Source organism: Staurois parvus, unplaced genomic scaffold, assembly GCF_062004578.1.
Source record: "Staurois parvus isolate SC_StPar_1 unplaced genomic scaffold, SC_StPar_1.0 ptg000232l, whole genome shotgun sequence".
Classification (NCBI taxonomy): domain Eukaryota; kingdom Metazoa; phylum Chordata; class Amphibia; order Anura; family Ranidae; genus Staurois; species Staurois parvus.
The window spans coordinates 4570722-4587044 of NW_028318028.1; the positions used below are offsets into that span (position 1 = coordinate 4570722).

The 16323-nt window shown below is 39.3% G+C and overlaps 2 protein-coding genes across 2 annotated transcripts; both read right to left on the reverse strand.

The window, feature by feature from the left end:
• Positions 1-2209: 2209 nt before the first annotated feature.
• Positions 2210-3306, reverse strand: LOC149460254 (olfactory receptor 5AR1-like). Its single transcript, XM_089679922.1, has one exon. It carries the CDS (start codon positions 3304-3306, stop codon positions 2365-2367), a length of 942 nt encoding a protein of 313 aa, XP_089536048.1. The 3' UTR covers positions 2210-2364.
• Positions 3307-14818: 11512 nt separating this feature from the next.
• Positions 14819-15769, reverse strand: LOC149460255 (olfactory receptor 5V1-like). The gene has a single exon (XM_089679876.1). The coding sequence runs from the start codon at positions 15767-15769 to the stop codon at positions 14819-14821; it is 951 nt and encodes a 316-aa protein (XP_089536002.1).
• Positions 15770-16323: the final 554 nt, after the last annotated feature.

The window sequence follows — 16323 nt, forward strand, 5'->3', positions numbered from 1 at the left end:
ACACCTAAAACAGCTGTAGATACTCACCGACATCACCCACTTCCCTCCCTTTCACAAGCCAGTGACCTCAGTTCTTTTTCCAACTCCAGTGTAAGCAGAACTCGACCTATGACAGCAGAAGTCCTGTGAGATCTGAGGCTATTGGCTTACATGTATGGTGAGCCAATAAAGCTGTCAGATCTGGCCTGTTGTAAGCTAAGTTGGGTCTGGAGCCAGAGTGCAGTGTGGGCAGGTGCAGTCTACATTCTTCACTGCAGGTGGCGCTCATCCAGAATGGAAATACAGCTGGAGGAGGGAGTCAGGATTAACTGGATTTCTCTATGATTCCCTCAGTCCCCTTGAGCAGCGTTCCTGGTTGCCATCTTGGGTTGCACAGAGTCTTTTTAAGTCCCTGCCTCTGGGTTTTGATGCAATTGTGAGTTGGCTAGTATAGGGACAGAATACCTGTCTGCCAAGGACAGCACTTGCAGCAGGGAGAGGTTCCAGAGGAGGAGGGTAAGCTTAGGGCCTACATCTACAGCAGAGCAAGATCCCTTTGCGTTGGTCAGGCCAAGCCACACTCCGCTCCCTTTAACAGGTGCTGTCTCCAGTTCGGGATTATTCACTGCTGACTCTCCGCTTTGACTGTTGTGAGTTCCCAGGTTCCCCACTGGGTTGTTGTACTGTTTTGCAAGTTCTACAATACATTGTTTGCTGTTATACAGGGTTCTATGTGATCACTGCCGCCACACCACACTGTCCCCACCTAACAGAAGGATCCAGAACAGAACTGTCTTGACCTACTTCACTGCCATGGCTGTGGGCATGGTTAATGTGTCTTGTGTTGCTATGCCTCTCTAACTGCAGTATGGACACCTAGCCGACTTCACTACTGCCAATCTAGCAATGTTTCTTTGTTGCCACTCTTCTACTATTCTACCCTCTCCTTAATTCCTCTCTACTGGCTGTACTGCCAAGTATGCATGTCCTACTACTCCCTATTTTCCTCTACAGCTGCTGTACTACACATATACTACCTCCTCACTGCTCCTCCACTGATTGTACTGCCAGGTACCTGCCCCAAATGTTTCTCTATTTCCCCCTTCACCCTCACCCTCTTACAATAACTGATTGCTCCTCTGTACTCTCTCTATGATTCATTTATTTCTATCTATTGCATTTCTATTAACTATTACTATCCCCTCCAATATACCTCAATCTACTGCAATTCTACTACCCCTCAACAGTCCCTCACAAGCCATCAACTTTACTCCTATTATCTCTCTACCACCCCCTACTTAGAAGCATAATTTAAGCCCATTGAAAGCCCAAAGGTGCTCCTTGGATTTTGGGCCCCTCTATGCATCTAGACTGTGGGAAAGTCTTACTTATGTGATATCCCCATACTCAGAAGGCATAGCTGAATGTGTTTTTGGGTCTAACTGTAAATATCCCCTTGCTGTATGTGAGTAAACTTTGTGAAAAAAAAACATTTTATTTAATTTCTTCATTTTCCAAAAATGTATGACCAAAAATACAACTTAAAAAACTCATCATGCCTCTTACTAAATAACGTTGACTGTCTGCTTTCTAAAAGGGTTCAGTTTGGGGGTATGTGTACTGTCCTTTTGATTTAGGGCCTCAAGAAATGAGATAGGCAGTCAGTACTTCAGGATTGATCACTTTTCAAATATACAGTACATACCATAGTTTGTAGACCCCAAAGTTTTCACACAGATTAAACATTTTTTCCTGATTTGCATTATTTTTGCCAAAGAAATGTAGCAGAATACATTTTATTAAATAAATAAAAAACTAAGAAGAATGTTTTTATCTTTTATCTTTTCAAAATTGTTGGTCTTTTTTTCTTTTATGTAAAAAATATATGTTAAAATAATTTTGGCACATTAGTACCTTTCTACTGTGTGTTTGTGAACACATTTATTGACAATATAAATTGTAATGTATTAAATTGTTTTATTACTCATTTATGATACAATTTTTCTATTTAGATTGTTAATATTTGGATTGTTAATATTGTGTTATAAATACAGCCTTAAGAACAAAATTTTTAATTTATAGGAGATCAATTAGATATCACATAGTAATAGTAATGTGGATATCTTTTTTGTCTCTAAGAAAGGTACTAGATATTTATGTAAGGGAAATATTATATAAATATTGACCTAAATAACTATTAATTATCTCTTTAGACCTTGTCATCATAACGTTGGTTCAGGGAGCCCTATATTAGTGACTTGGGTGTCAGCAAAGTAAGAATTGTTTGGGCTCATTTAGGGAATTTTCACATTTTGATCATGCTTTCTCCATAAATACTTAGGTGTTGTTAAATATTTGATTCTGCTCCTTTACTTATTACCAGCACTACAGCTTTTGCTTAATAACTCTACTAACTCTCCTAAAAGATGCTTTAACATCTTTATTTTTCAAGCTATAAATGAGGGGGTTCAGCAGAGGCATGGCAGCTGTGTTAAAGAGAGAGATTAGTTTATTAGAGTCCAGGTTTATTAATGAGTGGGGTCTCATGTACTGGATAGCAAGAGTTGTGTAGAGTAACATGAAGACTGTGAGATGTGAAGAACAAGTGTAGAAGGCTTTATGTCTTCCAGTGGTGGAATTGATCTTCAGAATAGAAACAATAATGAAGACGTAGGAAATGACTGTGAGAAGAAATGGAGAGAAAGCCGAAACTAAAACTCCTAGGGTAAGAATATAAAAATGCAAGAAGGTTGTGTCACTGCAGGTCAACTTCATCACTGGCATGATGTCACAGAAAAAGTGGTTGATTATGTTTGATCTATAGCAGGTTAACTTGAACATATCCAAAAATATTGGAATACTTTCTAAGGCACCCAAAATCCAACATGACATTGCTAGTAGGGTACAAATTGGACAAGTCATGATCATGGTGTAGTATAGTGGGTTGCATATGGCTACATAACGATCATAGCTCATGGCGGCTAAAATGAGCAACTCAGCACATGTTAAGGATAAAAATATAAAGATCTGTATTAAGCAATGAGAAATGGAAATACTGTTGTCTCCTGATATAGAACTGATGAGGATATTATGTAGATTATTGGTTGAGCAACAGATGTCTAAAATGGACAAATTACACAGAAAGAAGTACATTGGAGTTTGAAGTTGCTGATCCTGACAGACCAGTAAAAGAATTGCCATGTTACCACCAATGGTGACAAGGTAAATGCACAGAACCATAAAGAATATTATAGGCTGTAAACCAGGATGGTCTGAAAATCCATTTACAATGAAATAAGTTGTGACACTCAAATTTGTCTGATCCATAAGCTGGAATAAAATGTTGAAACAAAGCATAAACACCTATGCAGAAAATACTATTGTGTAAGCAAAAAAAAAAAATTAAACAATTCCTGTTAATTTTTATGAAGATAATAGGTAGGAAAAGATATTTTACTTCGTTTTTTGGAATCTAAAATGATCTAGTAACAGTAAAATGGTTTACGTAGCACAGCAGCTTTTCTTCAGAAAACACATTTAGGTCCCCATCCAGTGTTGCAGTAATAAGAAACATGTTTTTTACCACTTTGCTTTGTATTACACAATCCATGGGGTGTTGCTATTCATTTTAATGCTGAATTCTGGGAAAAAAACTTTTCTCCTATAGTATGCCTCTCTTCCCACTACAGGAGTTAACTGCTTGTTTTGGCTGGGGGATCATGAATAAGGTGATATACTTACCTTATTCTTGACTTCTGTGCAACTGGCCCACAAAAGCCTCTTCCCTTTGCTACCTGACTGGTCCCAGCTCCCTGACGTCATTCCATACAATACAGGACTGGCAGTCCTGCACTGTGTATAAGGGCCACCTACAGCCATGAAGTGACAGACAATGGAGGTGAGCACTGGCTGCACTGGCACTGGCTGGAAGAGCACGGAATAAGGTAAAGATTCATCATCCCCTTGGCAAAGTGAGCAGTTAAACCTTGCAGTGGGAAGGTAGAATCACAGCAAGAGTAAAGGTTTTTCTTCTATGGAGTTAAGATTCAACAAGATCCAACATCTCTACCCTGCTGATCTGACAATAGTTCTCACCTTTAGCAATGTAAATTGAAGGATTAACATCTGCTACAGTCTTTCTTTAACCAAGGGATTGGATTGTGTTGTTAGAAAAGTGTTTCAGCAAACTCTCTCACCTTTCATCCTGTTTTTGGACAGTCAGCATGTGCTTTACCACATTTCATAGTGATTGGATTAATGGGATTATGTATATGTATGTTCAGTATATATGTACATGTATGTATATGTAGTCATATGTATGGCTATATATGCTGGGGTATGGTTCTGATATTCATTGGAACTGAAGAAGCTACTTGGAAAAGCTGTAAAAACTCTTAATCATTATAGAATGTCTAACTGGAAGTTATTGATTACTACTAGCTATACCATGTGTGATATGGGGGTATTCAGCTCTCGTGGTAGATGCATTTGTGAAGTGATTCCACAGCAGATAGGAACTATAGTTAAGAACCTGGTTAACCATGCTAGAAGGTAACAGAAAGTCTTTATAACTTATGGTTTTCCATGCAGAGGGTTCAGCTTCACATCAAATGAAAAATGCCGAGCCACTTGGTTCTCAAGCTCACTTGGCTTTATTTTTAGTACCTTGCTGCATGGGCCCACTCTTACCCTCTAGGTAGAGGTTCTCCTGATACCCCAGGTGCTCTTACTCCTTTGAGATTCACAGATTCCTCTGGCTCTCCTGGACTCTCTCCTAGTTGCCTGAGCTCTAGCCTCCCAACTCTCTTGGTCCAATTTTGTGGAACCTCTCCCACATAGAGTGCTTTCTCAAGGATATTGCCTTGGTTTCCAGAAAGGAGCACACCTCCCTTCTGGCTGCAGCTATTGCAACAACTCCACCTGCAACTGCAGTAACTCTCATCAAGCTTATATCACTCCTGAACCCCTGTGCACTCATACAGGCTGCTGGCAATAAGAAAAGCCTAGACACCAGATTGAAAGTTCGTCCCGCCCAAATAGCTTTGGAACCTTCAAGCTTCCGGCCCTGATCCAGAACTACCAAATCTGGAGAAAGCACAGACTACAACTTCTCCATTCACAATCAACCTGCCAGAGCTCCTTACATTGCATCTTTGAGAATCCGGTGTCACTTTTATACCTGTTTACATAGTGGAAGGGTGTCACACCTAACACTGATAAATAAAAACATCCGCAGTCCTTTAATTGTATGTTTGTTATAAAGTTTCTTTTTGCTTTATGGCATTGAATATTTTACCCACATACACAAGTGACTGTAAGAAGCAAATATCAAGAGAGAGAAAATATTAAAGAGAAGGAACAGAATGACAGAAGAAGGGAGTTGACTAGATCCTGTCACCTTACATATCGATAACTAGCAGACGTGGCCACTGTTTCGTGGCATTACTAGTTATTTTTGAGCAGGGAAGAAAAACAGAGGTTTTTAACCTAAATTACACAGCAAATTTCTGCTGTTGAAACTTTTTTATACCTAAATGTTAAAACATTTAAATTAGGATTATGGTACTGAATGGCAGTATTAAGTACTGGAAAATGTCTTTATTAGTGTTCTCCCTTACCCATGTGTACCTTTGCTGTTCTTGCTAAAAACTAATCTAAGTGGTCACCATTCTTTGCTTTGTTCAGTTTGGTACAGATGCTCTGGTGGGTCTTCTGCTGCCAGGAGAAAGTCTGTGCTTCTAGTGAGCTACTGTAAGGAGGATACGGAATGTCCCAATGGGTCCCAACATGTCTCAGGTTAGGAGCCCAGATAGTAGAGGACCATATTTTGCAGAGATGCGTTGACGCAGTACTGCAAATTCGAATGTATTTGCAAATTTATGTGACACTTAGGGCCTATTCACACCCATGCATTTTCCATTGAAGTAAAAATGCATGTCAATGAATGTTAACAAAACATTACATTGCCATGGTTACACTACCTATTTGCTTATCCACTGTGAATCTTAGGTGAAAGCTGTGAATCTGTGTGAAAAAAAAAATTTAAAATAGGCCCCTTAATTTCAATACACATCGATAACTGTTTCTTGCACATAAATTATTTCTATTTTTTTACCATTTACCAAATAATATAAAAAAATTTTAATGAGTTTAGGGAAAAAAGTATATATTCATATGGGAAAAAAAGTTCTTCTCAGCCAGGAATGAAAACTTTAAGATGATTTTAAAATGCGTTATCTCCAGGACTGTAAACTTCTGTCACTAGAAGGAACTAGTTATTTAAGGCAATAGAATAAAAATGTTAAAGCAAAAAAAAAATAAACCTTCAATTGATGGATATCAGCTGAAGCTAAAGGTTGTCCTCACTTAGGACAGTTTTTTTTACTAGTGAAAATGATCAGGCTTTTGTAAGAACAATAATGGGTGTGTGCTCAGCAAGGAAAATACAAGATATCTGTTTGTATTGCATAAATACAGAGCATTTTCCTCACATCCCTTTAAATGAGTGCAGGCTTGAAACAAGATGTGAAATAAATACAGAATGAATAATCCTGAGAGAGTTTCCCAGGAGTCATAAATCCCCAGAAGTGTAAAAGATTTCTAATTTATCCAAACAATAAATTTATTTAGAATTTATCACTAAATTCGTTAAAGAGGTCTCCTAGTTTATGACCATAGACTTGCCATGCCTAAATACAGGCTGGTTTCTTAACCATTAGCCGCCCGGTCTATAGCCGTTTGGCGGCCGCAAAAATGCTGTAGCTTTCCGGGGTATGCGCCATTTGGCGTCCTCCCGCACATGCGCAGTTCGCACGGTTGCAGAGTCACGCAGCGGCGCGATCTGTCACCGTTGCTGGTACCATGTGACCTGCTGTGCCCAATCACAGCAGGTCACATGACAGTTGCATACAAAGGATGGCTTCATTCATGCCATCCATTGTATACTAGTGCCTAGCTGTGAATGGTCACAGCAGGTCACATGCACATGTCATGTGATTAGCTGTGGCCAAATCACAGCTAAGTACAAAAAAAAAAAAAAACCTGAGTGAATCGATGTCATTCAGGTAAATGCTTGCTTATAGCAAAGTATTTTCTATAAGCAAATTGTGTAAAAAAAAAAAAAAATACTGATCACTTCCCCAAAGTAGTACAATGTTACTATGGTAACATTGTACTACTTTGGTCACAGTAAAATATGAAAAAAAAATCTTAAAAAAAAAAAAAATGTAATAAAAAATTAAAAATAATAAAAAAAAAAAAAAATATATATATATATTTTTTTTTCATACTGTCACCAGTCAGTGTCCCTGTTCACCGCTATGCCAGTTATATGATGACGCTGTACTGCACTGATGACAATATGTAAAACAAAAATAGTGAAAATAATTTTTTTAATTTTTCCATTTTCCGAAAAATTATGACAAAAAAATAAAACTTCAAAAAACTCGCCATTCCTCTTATGAAGTACATCGGACTGTCTACTCTGCAAAAAGGGGTCATTTGGGGGATATCTGTACTATTCTGACTTTCTTGGACCTCAAGAAATTAGATTGGCTGTCAGTACTTCAGGATTGATCAATTTTCAGATCTATACCATAGTTTGTGAACTCTATAACTTTCCTACAAACTAAATAATACATACTAATTTGGGTTATTTTCACCAAAGACATGTACCAGAATACATCTCGGCCTAAATTTATGAAGAACAATTATTTATTTGTAATATTTTATAACAGAAACAAAGAAAAACGTGGTTTTTTTTTCAAAATTGTTGTTCTTTTTTTGTTAATTTAGCAAAAAATAAAAGCGGTGATTAAATACCACCAAAAGAAAGCTCTAGTTGTGTGAAGAAAATGATAAAATTTTAGTTTGGGTACAATGTTGTATGACCGCGCAATTGTCATTCAAAGTGTGAGAGTGCTGAAACGTGAAAACTGGCCTGGGCAGGAAGGTGTAAAATTGCCCGGTATTGAAATGGTTAAAGAGTAACTCCACTTTTGCTAAGTAAAAAAAAATCCCCTCTGCAGACTTTGTTGCAGATTCCTACCTGTTTCTGCTCTTAAGAAACAGCTGTTTGTTTGAATATGTCCCGTGGATACTGATTCTGAATGTAAGTAACTAGTTTATAATCATCTGGTGCACTCGAAAGTGTTCTGATCAGAAAAGTTGCAGTGTCTGCAACCCTTTAGAAGTAATTAATCCTTGGAGAATAACTCGCCAAAAAGGATATTTTTGTTACAGAGGACGCCTAAAATCAGACTTCTGTCTGAGTACAGACTTCTTGGAAAATCAGTGAGCCAATTACACAATTCCAAAATTACATTTTAATGGCATGTTGTACACTATGGTGTACAGATTACCGCCAAGTTGCCAGAATGCAGCTCTGCAGATTGATTTGGAAAAGTAACTTTTAATAACATTAAATTTCAACAGGAGAGGACTGACCATTCTGGCACTCGGGCACTGCCCCTGTAGGGGCTCCAAGAGAAGGCTCTACCCTGATACCTTTATCAAGAATCAGCAACTAGGTGGCACGCAGTGGCACTTTGAAATGCAGACGAGAACAATGTTGGGAGACCCATCTCACACATAAAAGCCGGCCAGCGGCTTCAGCTGCATACAGGGAAAGCAGTGTGGCTGGTTCATACCCACCTCTCTTCCCATCCACTTCTTTCCCTCAGTGTCTGTTCTGCCCTTCTCTATGTGCACAGAAACAGTTGTATTCCCCATGCAACTCTCTATTTGAAATGGTAATTACAATTGTAATGCTATTTTGGCAGTCTTTTAGCCTGAGCTGACTAATGGTCAGGCTTTTCTGATTATGAACACTTGCTGTCTCTAAGCGCTCCTCTCCCCCAGCAGCCATGCATCTGGCTCAGGCTGGAGGGGAGACCATTATATCCTAAAAAAGTTGAGGCTTTTAACTGCATTTAACTCTCTTTTTAACTACTACTTTATTACATGATTTGTAAGTACTGCTAATCAGTAATTACAAAGCCAGTTATACTTACAACTTTATGCCTGGCTTTGAGTGTACTCACAAAGCCAGGCACAGAGCTGGACTCACAAAGCCAAGCACAAAGCTGGACTCACAAACCAGGCACACGCTTGGACTCACAAAGCCAGTTATACTTATTACTTTATGCCTGGCTTTGTGAAGGAGGTTGGTGGAGGGATCGGGGTAGGTTCAGGGATGCCAGGTTGCTCCAGGGGCTTGCCAGTGTCATGTGTCAGCCTGCCCTGTGACTGTACATCCCTCCTTTGTTCAGTGCCATTGATCATCCTCTGTATGGGGAGCGTGTGCTTCCTACATGAGGCCAGATCTGTGCATGCTACTTGTTGGAGGTGGGATGTGGAGGTGTACCTTAACACCCCATTATTGACAGGCAGACCCCCATTTCTAATTGCCATTGATGTCACCTTTATTTGATCCTTCATTGCAACTTATAGAGTAACTGAGGTTAGAGATCACAGTGGGCATATTGGAGAGGTGTCTTTGGACACCACAATATCTGCATGCTGATTCTGATTGGTAGGACGCCAGCTAATTGCAAGTATTAGATGCCACACTTATCTGATCAAAGCAACTTGGAAATTGATTGTTCTGTTGTTACCTGATCATCCATTGCAACTTTTAATGGAACTATGTGCTGTTAGATCTCAATGGAGGAGGCCTGTAACAATTTTAGAGATCTGTGGGCACCCCAATATCTACTGACTGCTTCTGATTGGCAGAATAATCCCTGATTGCATGTAGCAGATGCTCCCCTTATCTGATCATCCACTGCAACTTTTAAAGGGATTGTGTGCTGTTAGAGCTCAATGAAAGAGGCTTGTGGCAATCTTAGGGAACTGTGGGCTCCCAAATACCTGCAGGCTGCTTCTGATTGGTAGTATATTCCACTCTTACCTGAGGAAAGATGGCAGCTTAGAAAATGCTGTGCTGTATTGCAGGGGGTGTGTAGCAATTGTCTGAGTTTCTAGTAACCCCAGTCACAATATGGTGATTTTATGTCACATTGCTTGGAGTGTAAAATACGTATTGCCTCTCCTCCTCCCCCCACATAATTAGGGTAATTTGGTTTATTTTGCTATTACTTTGGAAGTTTGAACATAGTTTGTCAGATTGAAAAGACCTAAAAGTGTTTTATTTTGTGCTGTTTTAAAATCTGCAATTTCATTTTCCCCAAATATTTATTTTTTTCCTAATTTGCTCTAAATTGTGTTCAGGTTTTTAATAAGGTATGCTATGGCTCACTCTTGAAGTTCTTTTTGGAACTGAACCATTTTTGCACTTTAATATAGAGAAATTCTGTGACAAACACATGCAATGTGGGCAGTGCAATATGTAGGTGGGGCTATGTGTGGGTGTGGCCTGAGTGTTGGCGGGGACACAGGGGGCCTCATCAGTTGTCAGTTCGCCCCCGAATTACAGTATGGATTGTGTAGCAATTGGCAATGCTAAAAAAATTTATTTGCTATTGATATATATATTTTTTACATGAAAGTTCCATGAAATGTTTCAATGATAACATTAAACAGGACAAATAGAAAGGGTGAATCTCCCTAATGGGGGCAAAGGTAGCAATCAAAACTGACACGTGTTCTAAGTGTTCCCTCTCCACTCTATACAAAACTTTAAAAAAAGTTTTGCCTTTAGTTACACTTTAGGCCCCTGCTACCAAGTTACACAAATAGTCCTGGGATACCTGTAACGAGTGATAGTGATGAACTGTATGTGCTTGTGTTTGGATCAGGGCTGGTTCCCCCGAACTTTACTGAAATTCAGGAGCTGAATCCAAACTCTATCAACGTCAAAGAGTAGGAATTAGTAATGGCCATTTTCTAGGCTAACAGGCAACAATTTATCAAACAAATAGCATGGGGGTTGGAAAACATGTGACAACTGCAAAAACATTTATTAAAACTTTGTTTGGTGTTGTGCAGAGTTTTTAGTAATGCTTAAAATGAAACATTAAAAATGCTCAATTTCTTTAAATAACATGTCTAGAGGATGTCAGATTGTAAACAAAATGGCAAAGGATTCCTATCATGTATATTCTAAATGAGGATCTGATATAAATATTAATTGGGGAACCAACAAAAAATGGGGTTTCCCCTAAGAACACATACCAGACCGTCATTGATGAGAGCCTGGTATGGATATCAAGAGAGATCTCATGCTAACAAAAACATCCATATCAGACCTTTTTCAGTTGGTTTGGATTTTAAGAGGGAACCCCACATAAAATATTGGGGTCCCCCCAAAATCCATAGTAGGCTTTTATCAGAGCTTGCAGTCTGACAGTCCAGGAAAGAGGGGGACATGAGCGTGTGTCAACCCCAACCTCCTGAACCATACCAGACCATGTGTCCTCAACAAGGGAGGACCCACTGGTAAAGCACCTTTTTACATGTTTATTTAAAAATAAGGGGGCCCCCAGGTACTCCCCCATGTAAATAAGCATCCTTACTCATCCACAATAAAAAGTAAATGGTAAATAAAGACACACACACGTTTTGACAAGTTCTTTATTATTTTGGCCCCACAATGTAAATCCACTATCATTTAAGAATGCTGGATGTGTCATCAATCAGTTTTGGGGGGTTCCCATGCCTTTTATATATATCCCTTTAAAATCCATATCAGTGCTAGTATAAGTTTGGAGGGGCCTTACCATTTTTCTTAAACTATCACTAGATATGACTGACCATTTTTTTACATTCACCTGTCAGCTGGTTCCAATTGCAGGTGACAAAAGCTATACTGCTTGTCGCAGTTGAGGTCCAGCCTGCTCCTGAGGTGCCCAGGTCCCCACCTGGATTACTACCTCTGTCATCTGCCATTGACGAAGCCATGCCTACAGCTCTACTGGATGAGGAGGCTACAGCTGTGCCGCTCTGATCACTGGAGCAGAGGGTGCCAGCCAACATCACAGTGGATGACTCCCTGCTGTCCTCTACTGAATATGATGATCTTCCACCTTGAGCATCCAGCTTTCTCATTACACATGGACTTACAGACTGCTAGGTCCCTGCTACAGGTTGTTCCGTTGACCATGCTGTCATGTTATTAAAAGTTCAGCTGCTTTGTGTGCCTATACAAGATTCTTATGCTGGCTTTCAATGGCTTTCAGCATCCGTCCAGCAGAGGGAGCTGGTGAGCATATAGGACTTGAGGGACTTTAATGCAGGTTGCAGTGAACTGAAATGTAGTCTGGGAAGAGGATCTTGCACAAGAGTAAATGGAGTGATAGACTACAGATCCCCGATATAGACAAGAGGGAAAAGGAACAGTTTATCCTGGGCACGTCTTGTCTGCTTTGTGTGTACTCAACATCTATAGCTTGAGGACTGGAGTCACCCTGAGTGCTGAGCCAAAAGCATTGCTGACAGCAAAGCATCCAAACTAGAGCCTGCTGCGTGTCTGGGATCGGTGAGCAGCTGCTTGTGGTTTTTAATTTTTCTGCTGCTAGCAGACTGAGTAAGAGAAGGACTGACCATCCATCTAGTAAATCTAAATCACTGAATGTAGAGTTTTAAAGGGGATTGTACACCACCTTAAAGACTGGGCCCCACCAATTAGCTGTCTGAGATTGCAATTCAGGAGCCATAAACTTACCAACTTCTCCACAAGGACCCTGAACTGAGCTACTAATAGGCAAAGGTATATCTCCTGGGTTTTATATATATATATATATATATTATTATTATTTATTTCAGGTACTTATATAGCACCGTCAACTTACGCAGCACTTTACATATATATTGTACATTCACATCAGTCCCTAACCCTCAAGGGGTGTACAATCTAAGGTCCCTAACTCACATTCATACATACACATACTAGGGCCAATTTAGACAGGAGCCAATTCACCTACCAGCATGTCTTTGGAGTGTGGAAGGAAACCGGAGTACCCGGAGGAAACCCAAGCAGGCACAGGGAGAACATGCAAACTTCAAGCAGGTGGTGCCATGTTTGGGAACCGATGACTCTAGTACTGCATGGTGGAAGTGCTAACCATTTAGCCACTGTGCTGCCCGTATATAATAAGATAGTAATATATATATATATATATATAACTGTGCAAACATTTTAGGAAGGTGTGCATAAATGCTATAAATTAAGAAGGCTTTTAGAAATAAAACTGTTAGTAGTTTATTTTTATCAATTAACAAAATAGAAAATTACTGAATGGAAGAGAAATGCAAAACACATCAATATTTGGCGTGACCACCCTTTCCCTTCAAACAGTATCAATTCTTCTAGGTACACGTGCACACGTGTTCTGAAGGAACTCGGCAGGTAGGTTGTTCAAATAATCTTACCACAGAACTCAATGATGTTGAGATCAGGGCTCTGTGGGGGCCAGACCATCACTTCCAGAACTCCTTCTTCTTTACACTGAAGATAGTTCCTAATGACTTTGGTTGTATGTTTGGGGTTGCTGTCCTGCTGCAGAGTAAATTTGTGGCTAATCAACTGATGGATTTGGGGCCAATCAAATGATGAATATGTATCTGCCTGTATTTCTCATCATTGAGGGCACCATTGATCCTGACCAAATCTCTGACTCCATTTGCAGAAAAGTAGCCCCAAACTTTCAGTGAACACCACTATACTTCACTGTTGCCTTCAGACACTCATTATTATATTGCTCTCCAGTGCTTTACTTAACAAACTGCCTCCTACTACAGACAAATATTTTAAATTTTGACTCATCAGTCCAGGGCATCTGCTGTCATTTTTCTGCTCCCCAGTTCCTATGTTTTCATGCATAGTTGAGTTACTTAGCCTTATTTCCATGTTGGAGGTATGCTTTTTTGACTGCATCTCTTCCATGAAGACCACTTCAGACTTTTCAAGACAGTAAATGGGCTTACCAGGGTCCCACTGGTTTCCACCAGTTCTGTGCTGATGGCACTGCTGGCCATCTTCCGATGATGAAGGAAAGTAAGCATGATGGGGGGAAATTTACTAAAACTGGAGCACTCAGAATCTGGTGCAGTTGTGTATAGTAGCTGATGGAAGCTGATTGGTTTCTATGCAGAGCTGCACCAGATTTTGCTTGCTCCCATTTTAGTAGATCTCCCCCGATGTGTCTTTAATCTGCTGCATTAGGTTTCCGTGGCTAACCACTGCGTCTACGGTCCTCAATATATATACAGTATATATATAATTATTGTTGATACTGGTTATTGCTAGGTTAATCTTGCTTTAGTAATACAGTGATTTAGACTAAACTGCTATGCTATAACCTAGTAGTTACATCAGCTAGCTTATTTATAAGCAAAAGTTTCTTTTACCAGATCTTTAATATCTGTAAATTGCTATTTACTTTTGTCCTGTGACAATATACTTGCTTTACTTAACTTATAGTTAAGCAGTCTAGTACTTATTTCCTGCTACCCTAACATAGTTGTGTGTAGCATACCGATACTTGCGCTCACATAGGCATTTGCAGCAAACCATTACTTAACCAGGTGTGTCAGTGGGGGCAAAGTTGTTCATAGAGTCAATGAAAAGAATACATAACCCATTATACCAAACGGCTTCTCTGGTGATAAGAGCTACAAGCAGGTATTTACATAAAGTTTAGGGGGGGGTTCAGTCTTACCGTTATGGTCAGCTTCCATTACATACTCTATGTGATAGTTTGACCATATGTTTATATATTGACCATAGTTTTAAAACCCAATTCCAGCCAAAGAATAGGTAAGGGTTGGAACCTCTATATTGTATTCACTGCTGTCTATTACGCCATTCAAAGGATTTTTCAGTTTATTTGTGTCTGCTTATGGGTATTTGGATTGTGCAGAATGTTTTTAATTTGTTCTTTTAATTTCTGCTGCATTGTAGAATGGTAGCTCTGACTCTCCTTCTAAAGGCCTCTTTAACATCCTTATTTTTTAAGCTGTAAATAAGTGGGTTCAGTAGAGGCACAGTGGCTGTGTTTAACAGGGATACCAGTTTATTGGAGTCTAAGTTTATTACTGAATGTGGTCTCAGGTACTGGATAGCAAGAGTTGTGTACAGCAGAATGAAGACTGTGAGGTGTGAGGAAAAAGTGTAGAAGGCTTTATGTCTTCCAGCGGTGGAATTGATCTTCAGAACAGAGACAATAATGAAGATGTAGGAAATTACTGTGAAAAGAAATGGAGAGAAAGCTGAAACTAAAACTCCTAAGGTAAGAATATAAAAATCCAAGAAAGTTGTGTCACTGCAGGTCAATTTCATCACTGGCATAATATCACAGAAAAAGTGGTTGATGGTGTTTGATTTATAGCAAGTTAACCTGAACAATTCCAAAAAAATTGGGATACTTTCTAGAGCTCCTAAAACCCAACATGAAATTCCTAGTAGGGTACAAACAGGAAAGTTCATGATCATGTTGTAGTATAGCGGGTTGCATATGGCTACATAGCGATCGTAACTCATGACCGCCAAAATAAGCAGCTCGGCACACGTTAAGGATATGAATATAAAGATCTGTATTAAACAACCAGCAATAGAAATAGTGTTGTCTCCTAATACTGAACTGATGAGGATATTATGTAGATTGTTGGTTGAGCAACAGATGTCCACAATGGACAAGTTACATATAAAGAAATACATAGGAGTGTGAAGGTGTTGGTCTTTGCAGACCAGTAGAAGAATTGTCATGTTACCACTGACAGTGGCAAGAAAAACAAGAAGAACCAGAAATGATATTGCAGGCTGTAATATAGGGAAATCTGAGAACCCAATTATGATGAAATAAGTTGTCACACTCAAATTTGTTTGCTCCATCACAAAGCCTTCTATGTGACTGCTCTGAAATCCTTAAAAAATGCTTATCTGGAGAATCCTTGGTACCAAGATTTCCACATACAGGTATCTCATATCTGTACAAAAAATATATTTGATTTCATCCTGCAGAAAACACCAGACCTGATGACTGATGGTCTTTGAACTGACAAGCACCCATGGGTTCCACTCTACTGGAATGATGAGCACTAGTGCTCTACTATACTCCCCTAGACTAACAACAACCCCATTATCTACAATCTCCCTAAAACATGGAAAAGTTTGTAATGTATAGCAGCTGTCAAGTCCTCAGATATGGTATTCTGATACTTAATCTAAGCACTGAAAATATTACAAGTTTTTGGTTTGGTGATTAGATGTGCTTTATCTGTAGCCCTACCTATATCCTACCAACTGTCCGTTTTAGTAACTAGTTAGTTAAGCAAAAACAGTCACAACAAATCCTAACCTAAATAGATAATGCAAAGTACAGTATAAAATATAATAGTAAAAGTAGTACATGCACCATTAGTAGAAAATATGCATACATGATGATC